Genomic DNA, 12299 nt, shown 5'->3' with positions numbered 1-12299 from the left:
GTAGCAGCTCCCCGCACCAGGCTTCCTGTGCGTGTCCTCGCTCCAGTATCACCAGTGCCCGCACCACGCATCAGGCCTACAGTGCGCCTCGCCTCTCCTGCGCTGTCGGAGTCTCCTGCCTGTTCTGCACAGCCAGAGCCTTCCTTCCCTCCTGCGCTGTCGGAGTCTCCCGCCTGTTCAGCACAGCCAGAGCCTTCCTTCCCTCCTGCGCTGTCGGAGTCTCCCGCCTGTTCAGCACAGCCAGAGCCTTCCTTCCCTCCTGCGCTGTCGGAGTCTCCCGCCTGTTCAGCACAGCCAGAGCCTTCCTCCTCTCCTGCGCTGCCGGAGCCTCCTGCCTGTTTGAAGCAGCCTGAGCTTCCAGTCTGCAGGGAGCTGCCAGTCTGCAGGGAGCTGCCAGTCTGCAGGGAGCTGCCAGTCTGCAAGGAGCTGTCAGTCTGCATGAAGCAGCCAGAGCTGCCAGTCTGCAAAGAGCTGCCAGTCTGCAAGGAGCTGCCAGTCTGCAGGGTGCTGTCAGCCTGCATGGAGCAGTCAGAGCTGTCAGTCTGCATGAAGCAGCCAGAGCTGTCAAGTCTGCAAGGAGCTGCCAGTCTGCAAGGAGCTGTCAGCCTGCATGGAGCAGTCAGAGCTGTCAGTCTGCAGGGAGCTGTCAGTCTGCAGGGAGCTGTCAGTCTGCAAGGAGCTGTCCGCCTGCATGGAGCAGTCAGAGCTGTCAGTCTGCATAGAGCAGCTAGATCCGCCAGTCAACCAGAATCTTCCAGATCTGCTAGTCAACCTGAATCTTCCAGATCCGCCAGCCAGCCAGGATCTACCGGAGCCTACTACCTACCTGAGCTTCATCTCAGTACTGGGCTTCCTCTCAGTACTGGGCTTCCTCTCAGTACTGGGCTTCCCCTCAGTTCCGGGCTGCCCCTCAGTTCCGGGCTGCCCCTCAGTTCCGGGCTGCCCCTCAGTCCCGGGCTGCCCCTCAGTCCCGAGCTGTCCCTCAGTCCCGAGATGCCCCTCAGTCACGAGCTGCTCCTCAGTTCTGTGGGGTTCTGGGTGAGGACTATTAGGCCATGGTCGACGGCGAGGGTGGATTATCCCAGGACGCGAAGGGGAGGAACTATGACATTTATGGAGTGGGGTCCACGTCCCGAGCCGGAGCCGCCACCATGGACAGACGCCCACCCGGATCCTCCCTATGGTTTTGAGGTGCGTCCGGGAGTCCGCACCTTGGGGGGGGGGTTCTGTCACGCCTTGGTCTTAGTATTTTGTGTGTTCTTTAATTATTTGTTCAGGCCAGGGTGTGACATGGGTTTATGTTATTGTATTTTCGTATTGGGGTTTGTAGTATTTGGGATCGTGGCTGATTAGGGGTGTTGTATAGGTTTGGCTGCCTGAGGCGGTTCTCAATCAGGAGTCAGGTGCTTCTCGTTGCCTCTGATTGGGAACCGTATTTAGGTAGCCTGAGTTCGCTTTGTATTTCGTGGGTGATTGTTCCTGTCTCTGTGTTGTGTCACCAGATAGGCTGTATTAGGTTTCTCGTTCCGTTTGTTGTTTTTGTATTTATTTAGTTATTTCATGTATCGTCACTTTTCCTTCATTTAAAGATCATGAGTAACCACCACGCTGCATTTCGGTCCGACTCTCTTTCTACAAACGAAGAACGCCGTTACAATAACTAGCAATGCAAATGGCTCTGAGATATGAATAATATAACTACACAGATCACACACGTAACATTAGCTAGCGAGCAAATGTTAGCTAGCTAGCTAAAAGTACACTTGAAATGAAAACGACTTTCTGACAAAATTAGAAATGTGTAATATCTGAATGTAGCTAGCTACATTCAAAGCGTCCATACATGGATGGATGCTTCTCCCTCACTGTGTCGGATGCCATGGTTGCCCTTCGTTTGAATATGTAATCCGGAGACAGACTCCGTCTGCATATTTGCAATCAAACGCCAGAATCTCATACTCTAATTCCACTTCAAAACTCGGCCCTGCAGAAAGTGGAGAGCAACACTTATACAGTCTACTAGATGATATCTTCTATAAAAACGGCGTTACAAAGGACTTCCTACACATACCGACCAGTTCATGTTACAGAAGCATGCTATATGGCAGACCAATCCGAACTCCTCTCATTGCATGTCCAGCCCACTCATGATCTCAGCCAATCATGACTAGCGGGAAGGTTGCTGGCTTTTTCTGCAGCTAAACCAACTAGGCTCGTAATTAAAAACATGTATTCGTATTTACAGATGGCATACAAGTTTGTTATTAAGGCACATGAAAGTTCACATGTTCCAGACTGAATTTCTGCCCAAAAATGCATTTTGATTAACAACAAAAAGTTTACATTCAAATGGTTCGACATACAGGAGGATTACATCAAATCAAATGTTTGTCACATGCGCCGAATACCACAGGTGTAGACCTTACAGTGAAATGCTTACTTACAAGCCCTTAACCAACAATGCATTTTTAAGAAAAGTAAAACTTTTAAAAAAATTACAAGAAAAATGGAAAAATAACAAATAAATAAGGAGCAACAAAAATAACAGTAGCGAGGCTACATACAGAGTCAACGTGCGGGGGCAATGGTTAGTCGAGGTAATATGTAGGTAGAGGTAAAAGAGATATGCATGTATGATAAACAGAGAGTAGCAGCAGTGTAAAAATGAGGGTGGGGGCAATGCAAATAGTCTTGGTAGCCATTTGATTAGATGTTCAGGAGTCTTGTGGCTGTTAAGAAGCCTTTTGGACCTAGACTTGACACTGGTACCTCCTTGTCGTGCCGCAGCAGAGAAAAGGTGGCTGGAGTCTTTGACAATTTTTTTCAGGCCTTCCTCTGACACCGCCTGGTATAGAGGTCCTGGATGGCAGGAAGTTTGGCCCCAGTGATGTACTGGGCCGTACGCACTACCCTCTGTAGTGCCTTGCGGTCAGAGGCTGAGTAGTTGCCCTCCCAGGATGCTCTCGATGTTGCAGCTGTAGACATTTTTGAGGATCTGAGGACCCATGCCAAATCTTTTCAGTCTCCTGAGGGGAATAGGCGTTGTCGTGCCCTCTTCACGGCTGTCTTGGTGTGTTTGGACTAGAGGTCAACCGATTATGATTTTTCAATGCCGATACCGATTTATTGGAGGACCAAAAAAAGCTGATACCGATTAATCAGACGATTCTAATGATTTATTTATTTGTAGTAATGACAATTACAACAATACTGAATGAACACTTATTTTAACTTAATATAATACATAAATAAAATCAATTTAGCCTCAAATAAATAATGAAACATCATGTTCAATTTGGTTTAAATAATGCAAAAACAAAGTGTTGGAGAAGAAAGTAAAATGTAAGAAAGCTAACGTTTAAGAACGTTGCTCAGAACATGAGAACATATGAAAGCTGGTGGTTCCTTTTAACATGAGTCTTCAATATTCCCAGGTAAGATGTTTTAGGTTGTAGTTATTATAGGAATTATAGGACTATTTCCCTCTATACCATTTGTATTTCATTAACCTTTTACTATTGGATGTCGTTATAGGCATTTTAGTATTGGAAGTGTAACAGTATAGCTTCCATCCCTCTCCTCGCTCCTACCTGGGCTTGAACCAGGAACACATCGACAACAGCCACCCTCAAAGCAGCGTTACCCATGCAGAGCAAGGCGAACAACCACTCCAAGTCTCAGAGCGAGTGACGTTTGAAATGCTATTAGCGCGCACCCCGCTAACTAGCTAGCCATTTCACATCAGTTACACCAGCCTATTCTCGGCAGTTGATAGGCTTGAAGTCATAAACCGCGCTGTGCTTGGGAAGAGCTGCTGGCAAAACGCACGAAAGTGCTGTTTGAATTAATGCTTACGAGCCTGCTGGTGCCTACCACCGCTCAGACTGCTCTATCAAATCATATCTTAGTTATAACATAATAACACACAGAAATACAAGCCGTAGGTCAATAATATGGTCAAATCGGGAAACTATCATCTCGAAAACAAGACGTTTATTCTTTCAGTGAAATACGGAACCGTTCCGTATTTTATCTAACAGGTGGCACCCATAAGTCTAAATATTCCTGTTACATTGCACAACCTTCAACGTTGTGTCATAATTATGTAACATTCTGGCAAATTAGGCGGCCCAAACTGTTGCATATACACTGACTCTGCGTGCAATGAACGCAAGAGAAGTGACACAATTTCACCTGGTTAATATTGCCTGCTAACCTTGATTTCTTTTAGCTAAATATTTAAAAAATATATACTTGTGTGTATTGATTTTAAGAAAGGCATTGATGTTTTATGGTTAGGTACACATTGGAGCAACGATACGCACCGCATCGATTATATGCAACGCAGGACATGCTAGATAAACTACTAATATCATCAACCATGTGTAGTTAACTAGTGAATATCATTGATTGTTTTTGTAAGATAAGTTTAATGCTAGCTAGCAACTTACCTTGGCTTACTGCATTCGCGTAACCGGCAGGCTCCTCGTGGAGTGCAATATAATCAGGTGGTTAGAGCGTTGGACTAGTTAACTGTAACGTTGCAAGATTGAATCCCCGAGCTGACAAGGTAAAAATCTGTCGTTCTGCCCCTGAACGAGGCAGTTAACCCACCGTTCCTAGGCCATCATTGACAATAAGAATGTGTTCTTAACTGCATTGCCTAGTTAAATAAAGGTGTCATATATATATATATATATATATATATATATATATATATATATATATATATATATATATATATATATATATATATGACACCTTTATTTAATCTTTATTTAACTAGGCAATGCTCTTTTATATACAATTTTTAATCAGCCAAATTGGTGTCAAGAAATACCGATTTTCCGATTGTCATGAAAACTTGAAATCGGCCCTAAATAATCACCCATTCCGATTGGACCATGGTAGTTTGTTGGTGATGTGGACACCAAGGAACTAGAAGCTCTCAACCTGCCCCAATACAGCCCCGTTGATGAGAATGGGGGCGTACTCGGTCCTCCTTTTCCTGTAGTCCACAATCATCTCCTTTGTCTTGGTCACGTTGAGGGAGAGGTTGTTATCCTGGCACCACAATGCCAGGTCTCTGACCACTGTGCCAGGTCTCATCATTGGCTTATGCAAAACAAATTACACAACACTAGTGAATACCTGAATGTCTATGCTACCTTTGTAGTTGTGTACACTCTGTGTGAGGTATTGTGGATGGTTTCTGTTTCAGTATAGTCTCCAGGGGAATGAGCTGTATACAGGAGAGAGGAGCCCAGACAATAGAGGGCTTAGTGGTTTGTACACACACACACACACACAAAGACTAATGCTACATTTATACAGATTTTGTAGGCCATTTATATGTTCCATCCTTCAATCAAATGTATTTTATAAAGCCTTTTTACATAAGTAGTTGTCACAAAGTGTTGTTGAGTTTAGGACAGCCCAGTGAGTCAGAGACAAAACATCTGTCCTTCTCATAATGCTCTTCTCTTCTCTCTGTGGACACCAGTCACCCCATCATGACTTTTGGGTGTATATTAAGGTTTTGAATGGTGTTATTGTGTGTTCAGTGAAGAAGCTGGCAGCTGCTAGTCTTGGCATGGGGATGGACTGCTGCTGCTGTGCAGTGTAATCTAGTCGGTCCAGATGCTGTTATCCCTGAATGTTCCAGTCTCTTTATGTTGGCCAGCCAGCTATAAACTCATTTGTACATTTTTCATAGATTACATAATAACATGAAATGCACTTTTTGTGGTGGATTCAGTGAATGATTTACGGTGTTGACCTCTCTGTGTGTTGTCTTGTCATCTCCAACCCTCTCTTTCTCTGTCTCCTCCAGCGGTGATGTCTTGAGGCAGTCTCCCATCCGGCCTAGTGAAGGACGTGCGAGGTCAAGTGACTGCTAATGGGAACCCCTGTGACACCATGAGTGCTCGTGATGGCGGCCACGGCGGCGGGATCGGTGGCGTGGGCACGCTGGGCAGGCGAGGACGCTACGAGGACTCGGAGTTCACCCTGCGCATCTATCCGGGCTCCCTGGCCGAGGGCACCATTTACTGCCCCGTCAGCGCCCGCAAAAGCACCACGGCCGCCGAGGCCATCGAACGCTGCCTGGAGCGCCTGCGTCTGGACCGTGACCGCTGCTACGTGCTAGCCGAGGTCAAGGAATTTGGCGGGGAAGAATGGATCCTGAACCCCAGCGATTGCCCCGTCCAACGGATGATGCTGTGGCCCCGCGGGGCTCTGGAGCAGCGCTCGGGCTCGGGCGGCGGGGAGGACTACCGCTTCCTGCTGCGGCAGAAGAATCTGGATGGCTCCATCCACTACGGCGGCAGCCTGCAGATGTGGCTGCGTGTGACCGAGGAGCGCCGGCGCATGACGGAGCGTGGCCTGTTGCCACAGGAGGAGGTCAGGGGTGACCACGCCGACTTGTGCTGCCTGCCGGAGCTCACCGAGCGCTCGCTGCTGGACAACCTACGCTCGCGCTTCCGCCAGGAGAGGATTTACACCTACGTAGGCAGCATCCTCATTGTCATTAACCCCTTCCAGTTTCTCCCCATCTATAACCCTAAGTACGTCAAGATGTACGACAACCACGCTCTGGGAGACCTGGAGCCGCACATCTACGCCGTGGCGGATGTGGCTTACCACGCCATGCTACAGCGGCGGAGGAACCAGTGCATCGTCATCTCTGGAGAGAGTGGCTCGGGAAAGACCCAGAGCACCAACTTCCTGATTCACCACCTGACCGCCCTCAGCCAGAAGGGATTCGCCAGCGGGGTGGAGCAGATCATTCTGGGGGCGGGGCCAGTGTTGGAGGTAAGGACACCCGTGCAATAAAAATCCTGGAATTTGTAACAGCGATGGTTATTTTGTTGCTGAGTTTTCTGGTGCTATTTTCCTCTCATGGATACAAAATGAGCCAAAATGCTTTTGTTCTGTTTGTGTCAGCCAGTCTACAGTGCTGTTTGTGTCAGCCAGTCTACAGTGCTGTTTGTGTCAGCCAGTCTACAGTGCTGTTTGTGTCAGCCAGTCTACAGTGCTGTTTGTGTCAGCCAGTCTACAGTGCTGTTTGTGTCAGCCAGTCTACAGTGCTGTTTGTGTCAGCCAGTCTACAGTGCTGTTTATGTCAGCCAGTCTACAGTGCTGTTTGTGTCAGCCAGTCTACAGTGCTGTTTGTGTCAGCCAGTCTACAGTGCTGTTTGTGTCAGCCAGTCTACAGTGCTGTTTGTGTCAGCCAGTCTACAGTGCTGTTTGTGTCAGCCAGTCTACAGTGCTGTTTGTGTCAGCCAGTCTACAGTGCTGTTTGTGTCAGCCAGTCTACAATGCCTCCTATCAGTCTATGAACTATGTGTAGTGTAGTAGTACAGCAGCTGTGGTTGATGGTGCAATAAAAACAGTTTCCAGTAATGAAGAAACCGTTGCTCTAGGATCAACCTGGTTTGTACCTGATAGACGGGATGAGCTGTGTGCAGACTCTGTTGGCTTGTACCTAATAGATGGGATGAGCTGTGTGTTCTTATGCAACAGTGTCTGGCCCCGGCTGTCCCTGTGGCCAGAGTTCTACTACTCTATAGAAGGCTTTATGGCTGTTTTCATCCAGCTGTGCAGGGATTATATTGTACACAGAGGAGCTTGTTCCTCTGCCCACAGCAGCTTCTGAATGGCTACAGTTGTACCTTCTTGTTTCACTGTTTCCCCCTTGTTTTTGGATACCAGACTGGAACGCAAAGCAACATCCAAGGTTGTCAATACATAATAGTTCAATCAAAATATATTCTGAACCTGTTAAGATGGGTGGCAACAGAGCTTGGAAAGAAGGACTAACTCAAAATGAGTTGTTTATTACTGAGTTGTGCTACCTTTGTCAGAGGCGTAGGTTGTCTGAATAACAAGCCCTGTAGGTTATTTTGGGGCACCCTCTATTTCTGAACATTCCAGAGGGATTTACAGGCCCTAGAAAGTACCCCCCTCCCCACATCCTCTGTCGTTCATCTGTATGTCACACAACAACAACACCTGAACCTTATTTCACCAGAATACCCTGGCAACTACAGCCACACAGCCTGGCAACTATCGTCTTTTTTCCGTCTCGGTGGTTCGCCGTCTGACCACAGTCTGTTTACAGTAGCTTGGGTTTCATTGAACGTGGGAGTGTACACATTCCTTATGACATTCCTTGAGGAGGACTTCAGAGTGGCACCACACTCATACTGTGTGACTGAGGAGTATATTGTTTTCGGTGGCTTTGGAAAGTGTCCAGTTTTAGTGTTCTGAACTAATTGTAAGAACTGGACAAGCAGGTGTTTTGGTCAACCCTGACCCTGACCCTGATTGGTGTACAGTACTTACTTGCCTCGCTCTATATGAGAACATTAACACCTATACTGTAGGCCTATTACAGGTCAAGTGTTTGAGGGAGAACTATTCCTGTAGATTCATCCAGCCGTACTGTTAAACCGGTGTCTGAAAGCCAAGTGTATGAAATGACAGAACGTGACCAACATCAAGGGGTTCAATTTTTTTTACTGCCTCTCAGAAACACCATTTGCAGTGCCTGTCTCCACTCTGGACAGCTAATGTGCCTGTCTCCACTCTGGACAGCTAATGTGTGTGTCTCCACTCTGGACAGCTAATGTGCCTGTCTCCACTCTGGACAGCTAATGTGCCTGTCTCCACTCTGGACAGCTAATGTGTGTGTCTCCACTCTGGACAGCTAATGTGTGTGTCTCCACTCTGGACAGCTAATGTGTGTGTCTCCACTCTGGACAGCTAATGTGTGTGTCTCCACTCTGGACAGCTAATGTGTGTGTCTCCACTCTGGACAGCTAATGTGTGTGTCTCCACTCTGGACAGCTAATGTGTGTGTCTCCACTCTGGACAGCTAATGTGTGTGTCTCCACTCTGGACAGCTAATGTGTGTGTCTCCACTCTGGACAGCTAATGTGTGTGTCTCCACTCTGGACAGCTAATGTGTGCGTCTCCCACTCTGGACAGCTAATGTGTGCGTCTCCCACTCTGGACAGCTAATGTGTGCGTCTCCCACTCTGGACAGCTAATGTGTGTGTCTCCCACTCTGGACAGCTAATGTGTGCGTCTCCCACTCTGGACAGCTAATGTGTGTGTCTCCCACTCTGGACAGCTAATGTGTGTGTCTCCCACTCTGGACAGCTAATGTGTGTGTCTCCCACTCTGGACAGCTAATGTGTGTGTCTCCCACTCTGGACAGCTAATGTGTGTGTCTCCCACTCTGGACAGCTAATGTGTGTGTCTCCCACTCTGGACAGCTAATGTGTGTGTCTCCCACTCTGGACAGCTAATGTGTGTGTCTCCCACTCTGGACAGCTAATGTGTGTGTCTCCCACTCTGGACAGCTAATGTGTGTGTCTCCCACTCTGGACAGCTAATGTGTGTGTCTCCCACTCTGGACAGCTAATGTGTAAGCCCTGTGGGTTAATCTCTAACAAGCTGGCACAATTGAGTGGTTTTTGAGGGCGGAGGTGCAGCATTTAATTGTTTGCACAGTGAGATTGTGTATCTGCTCTTTACTGATTAGTAATGCTAGGGCCCAGGACAGGGGGACTAAGGGAACTAGGAGAGGGGGACTAAGGGAACTAGGAGAGGGGGACTAAGGGAACTAGGAGAGGGGGACTAAGGGAACTAGGAGAGGGGGACTAAGGGAACTAGGAGAGGGGGACTAAGGGAACTAGGAGAGGGGGCTATGGGGAACTAGGGCCTAGTCCAGTCCACTCTATAGCTGACTAGTACCAATATTGATGTCTTCCTTTCCTCGTCTCCTTTGCTCATGATCACTGACCATGGAACTGGCCCCAACCTTGGAGATGGAACACATCTCACCCCGACAGTCTAACCTTGGAGATGGAACACATCTCACCCGACAGTCTAACCTTGGAGATGGAACACACCTCACCCCGACAGTCTAACCTTGGAGATGGAACACATCTCACCCCGACAGTCTAACATTGGAGATGGAACACACCTCACCCCGACAGTCTAATCTTGGAGATGGAACACATCTCACCCCGACAGTCTAACCTTGGATCACTCAAAAAAGGGACCATGGCTTTAAGAGGTATAGGGAAGTAGCAGTGTGAACTCTGTTTAAATCAAGAATCTATTCATCCAAGGTGCATTTCTAAGCGCTAGTTGTGTGGAACAGAATCCTGCTTCCCTCTAATATTCTTACCAGAGCTTTTAAGACTGCTGTTAAGGTTGAATTACGACACTGGGAGTGTCTCCATTCCATACTCGTCTCTCCTCGCCTCTTTCTCAAAACCTATTGGAGCAGAAGGTCAGAGGGGAGGGACCTCTGGCTTTCTCATCCAATGAGTTTTAAGAAGGAGGCGAGGAGTCTGCAATAGAGATCTTCCTGTCTTTTCATTCCTCTCTCCCTCCCTTTGATGGTACATTACCTTGACTTGACTCCCACTCAAACATGGGGAGGGGGGCTGGGTCGGCTACCATTTCACTCCTGAGAGAACAATGTGCTACTGGTCTTTACGCTAATGTCAGAGCCCCCTGACTAGCTAGCTAACACACGTCTATCCTTTGGTTCAGCTGTCAAGCACTATTCCGGCAGCCAGTATGTAGATATATCCAGTGACATAGCCATTCAGTTGGACCTACAACAGAGACTATAGATTAGTGTTACCTGTCAAACCACTAGTTTACCTCCGTTAACTCTAGGCTCAAGGTCAACATTTGCGAACGTAGAAATCCATAATGAGAATATAGCAACATACCTGCTAGCATTGTTCTGACAGATGTGATTTATGATGGACTAACATCATGGCACAGTATTCTCTTGGCTCTAGCCTTGAGATAGTATGGGACACACCCTTCAAGCAAATAGCTCATGCGCTAAATAAATGCCTACCACAAACTGCAACGTTATGGAGGCTGTTTAAGCTAATGGCTCATTAGCGCACTGCATTTGCTAATGGCCATAAATGGTTGAAGCGATTCAATAGTTTATCATTGAGCTTTGTTGAAGTGGTCGCACTGCTTATTAAAGACAGCGGATAAGGTTGGATGAGCAGGATACCAGGCTGTATCACTAACGGCCGTGATTGGGAGTCCCATAGGGTGGCGCACAATTGGCACAGCGTCGTTAGGGTTTGGCTGGGGTAGGAGGTCATTGTAAATAAGAATTTGTTCTTAACTGACTTGCCTAGTTAAATAAAGGTTAAATAAATAAACATATTTCCTTCTGGGAATTTCTATATTACTGTTGCAAAACCAAAGCTGAGCACACACTCATTTTCCAATGGCTGTCAGTTGAGAAGCTCACCCTGGGGCCACTGGCACAGACAGGATGTTAACGCTTGATGGAAGATATCACTTACGAGAGGCTTTACTCTGTTTGGAGCTCTGCCAACACCAACAGTTCGCTGTTAACTCCTGACATGCCCTGTCTCTCAAGTGCTCAAATTAATCAAGCTTTGGATTGATTGAGATGAATAGTGAGACTCAAGCTGCCATCAGCCAGGTGCATGTCTCTGGCAACTACTGAGTGGTACGGTCATGTTTCTAGGTCGCGTACTGCTGTGAGTAGTGTGTAGGGATCACTGAAGGATGACAATGAATGTGGGATGTAGATTGTAGAGGTTGACCGATTAATCGGAATGGCCGATTAATTGGGGCAGATTTCAAGTTTTCATAACAATTGGAAATCGGAAATTTTTGGACACCGATATGGCTGATTTGAATTTTTCTTTTACATTTAATAAAAAAATATATGTTTTTGACACCTTTTATTTAATCTTTATTTAACTAGGCAAGTCAGTTAAGAACACATTCTTATTTTCAATGATGGCCTAGGAACGGTGGGTTAACTGCCTCGTTCAGGGGCAGATGACAGATTTTTACCTTGTCAGCTCGGGGATTCAATCTTGCAACCTTACAGTTAACTAGTCCAACGCTCTAACCACCTGATTATATTGCACTCCGTGAGGAGACTGCCTGTTACGCGAATGCAGTAAGCCAAGGTAAGTTGCTAGCTAGCATTAAACTTATCTTACAAAAAACAATCAATGATATTCACTAGTTAACTACACATGGTTGATGATATTAGTAGTTTATCTAGCGTGTCCTGCGTTGCATATAAATGATGCAGTGTGAATCGTTGCTCCAATGTGTACCTAACCATAAACATCAATGCATTTCTTAAAGTCAATACACAGAAGTATATATTTTTAAACCTGCATATTTAGATCACATAAATCCAGGTTAGCAGGCAATATTAACCAGGTGAAATTGTGTAATATCTCTTGCGTTCATTGCAC

The 12299-nt window shown here is 46.7% G+C and overlaps 1 protein-coding gene across 11 annotated transcripts in view; it reads left to right on the top strand.

The window, feature by feature from the left end:
* myo9aa (myosin IXAa) overlaps nucleotides 1–12299 on the top strand; it is a 189905-nt gene that overhangs the window by 33993 nt on the left and 143613 nt on the right. For all 11 annotated transcript variants that reach the window (XM_031812861.1, XM_031812864.1, XM_031812856.1 and 8 more), the window contains exon 2: nucleotides 5834–6813. In XM_031812861.1, coding sequence (XP_031668721.1) covers nucleotides 5920–6813 — 894 coding nt within the window. In that variant the 5' untranslated portion in view covers nucleotides 5834–5919. The remainder of the gene's footprint in view (nucleotides 1–5833; nucleotides 6814–12299) is intronic.

The sequence above is a fragment of the Oncorhynchus kisutch genome, unplaced genomic scaffold, assembly GCF_002021735.2.
Source record: "Oncorhynchus kisutch isolate 150728-3 unplaced genomic scaffold, Okis_V2 Okis03b-Okis08b_hom, whole genome shotgun sequence".
In the NCBI taxonomy this organism is placed as follows: Eukaryota; Metazoa; Chordata; class Actinopteri; order Salmoniformes; family Salmonidae; genus Oncorhynchus; species Oncorhynchus kisutch.
The sequence above is the reverse complement of the archived record's forward strand: the minus strand, read 5'-3'. Positions and strand labels throughout refer to the sequence as shown.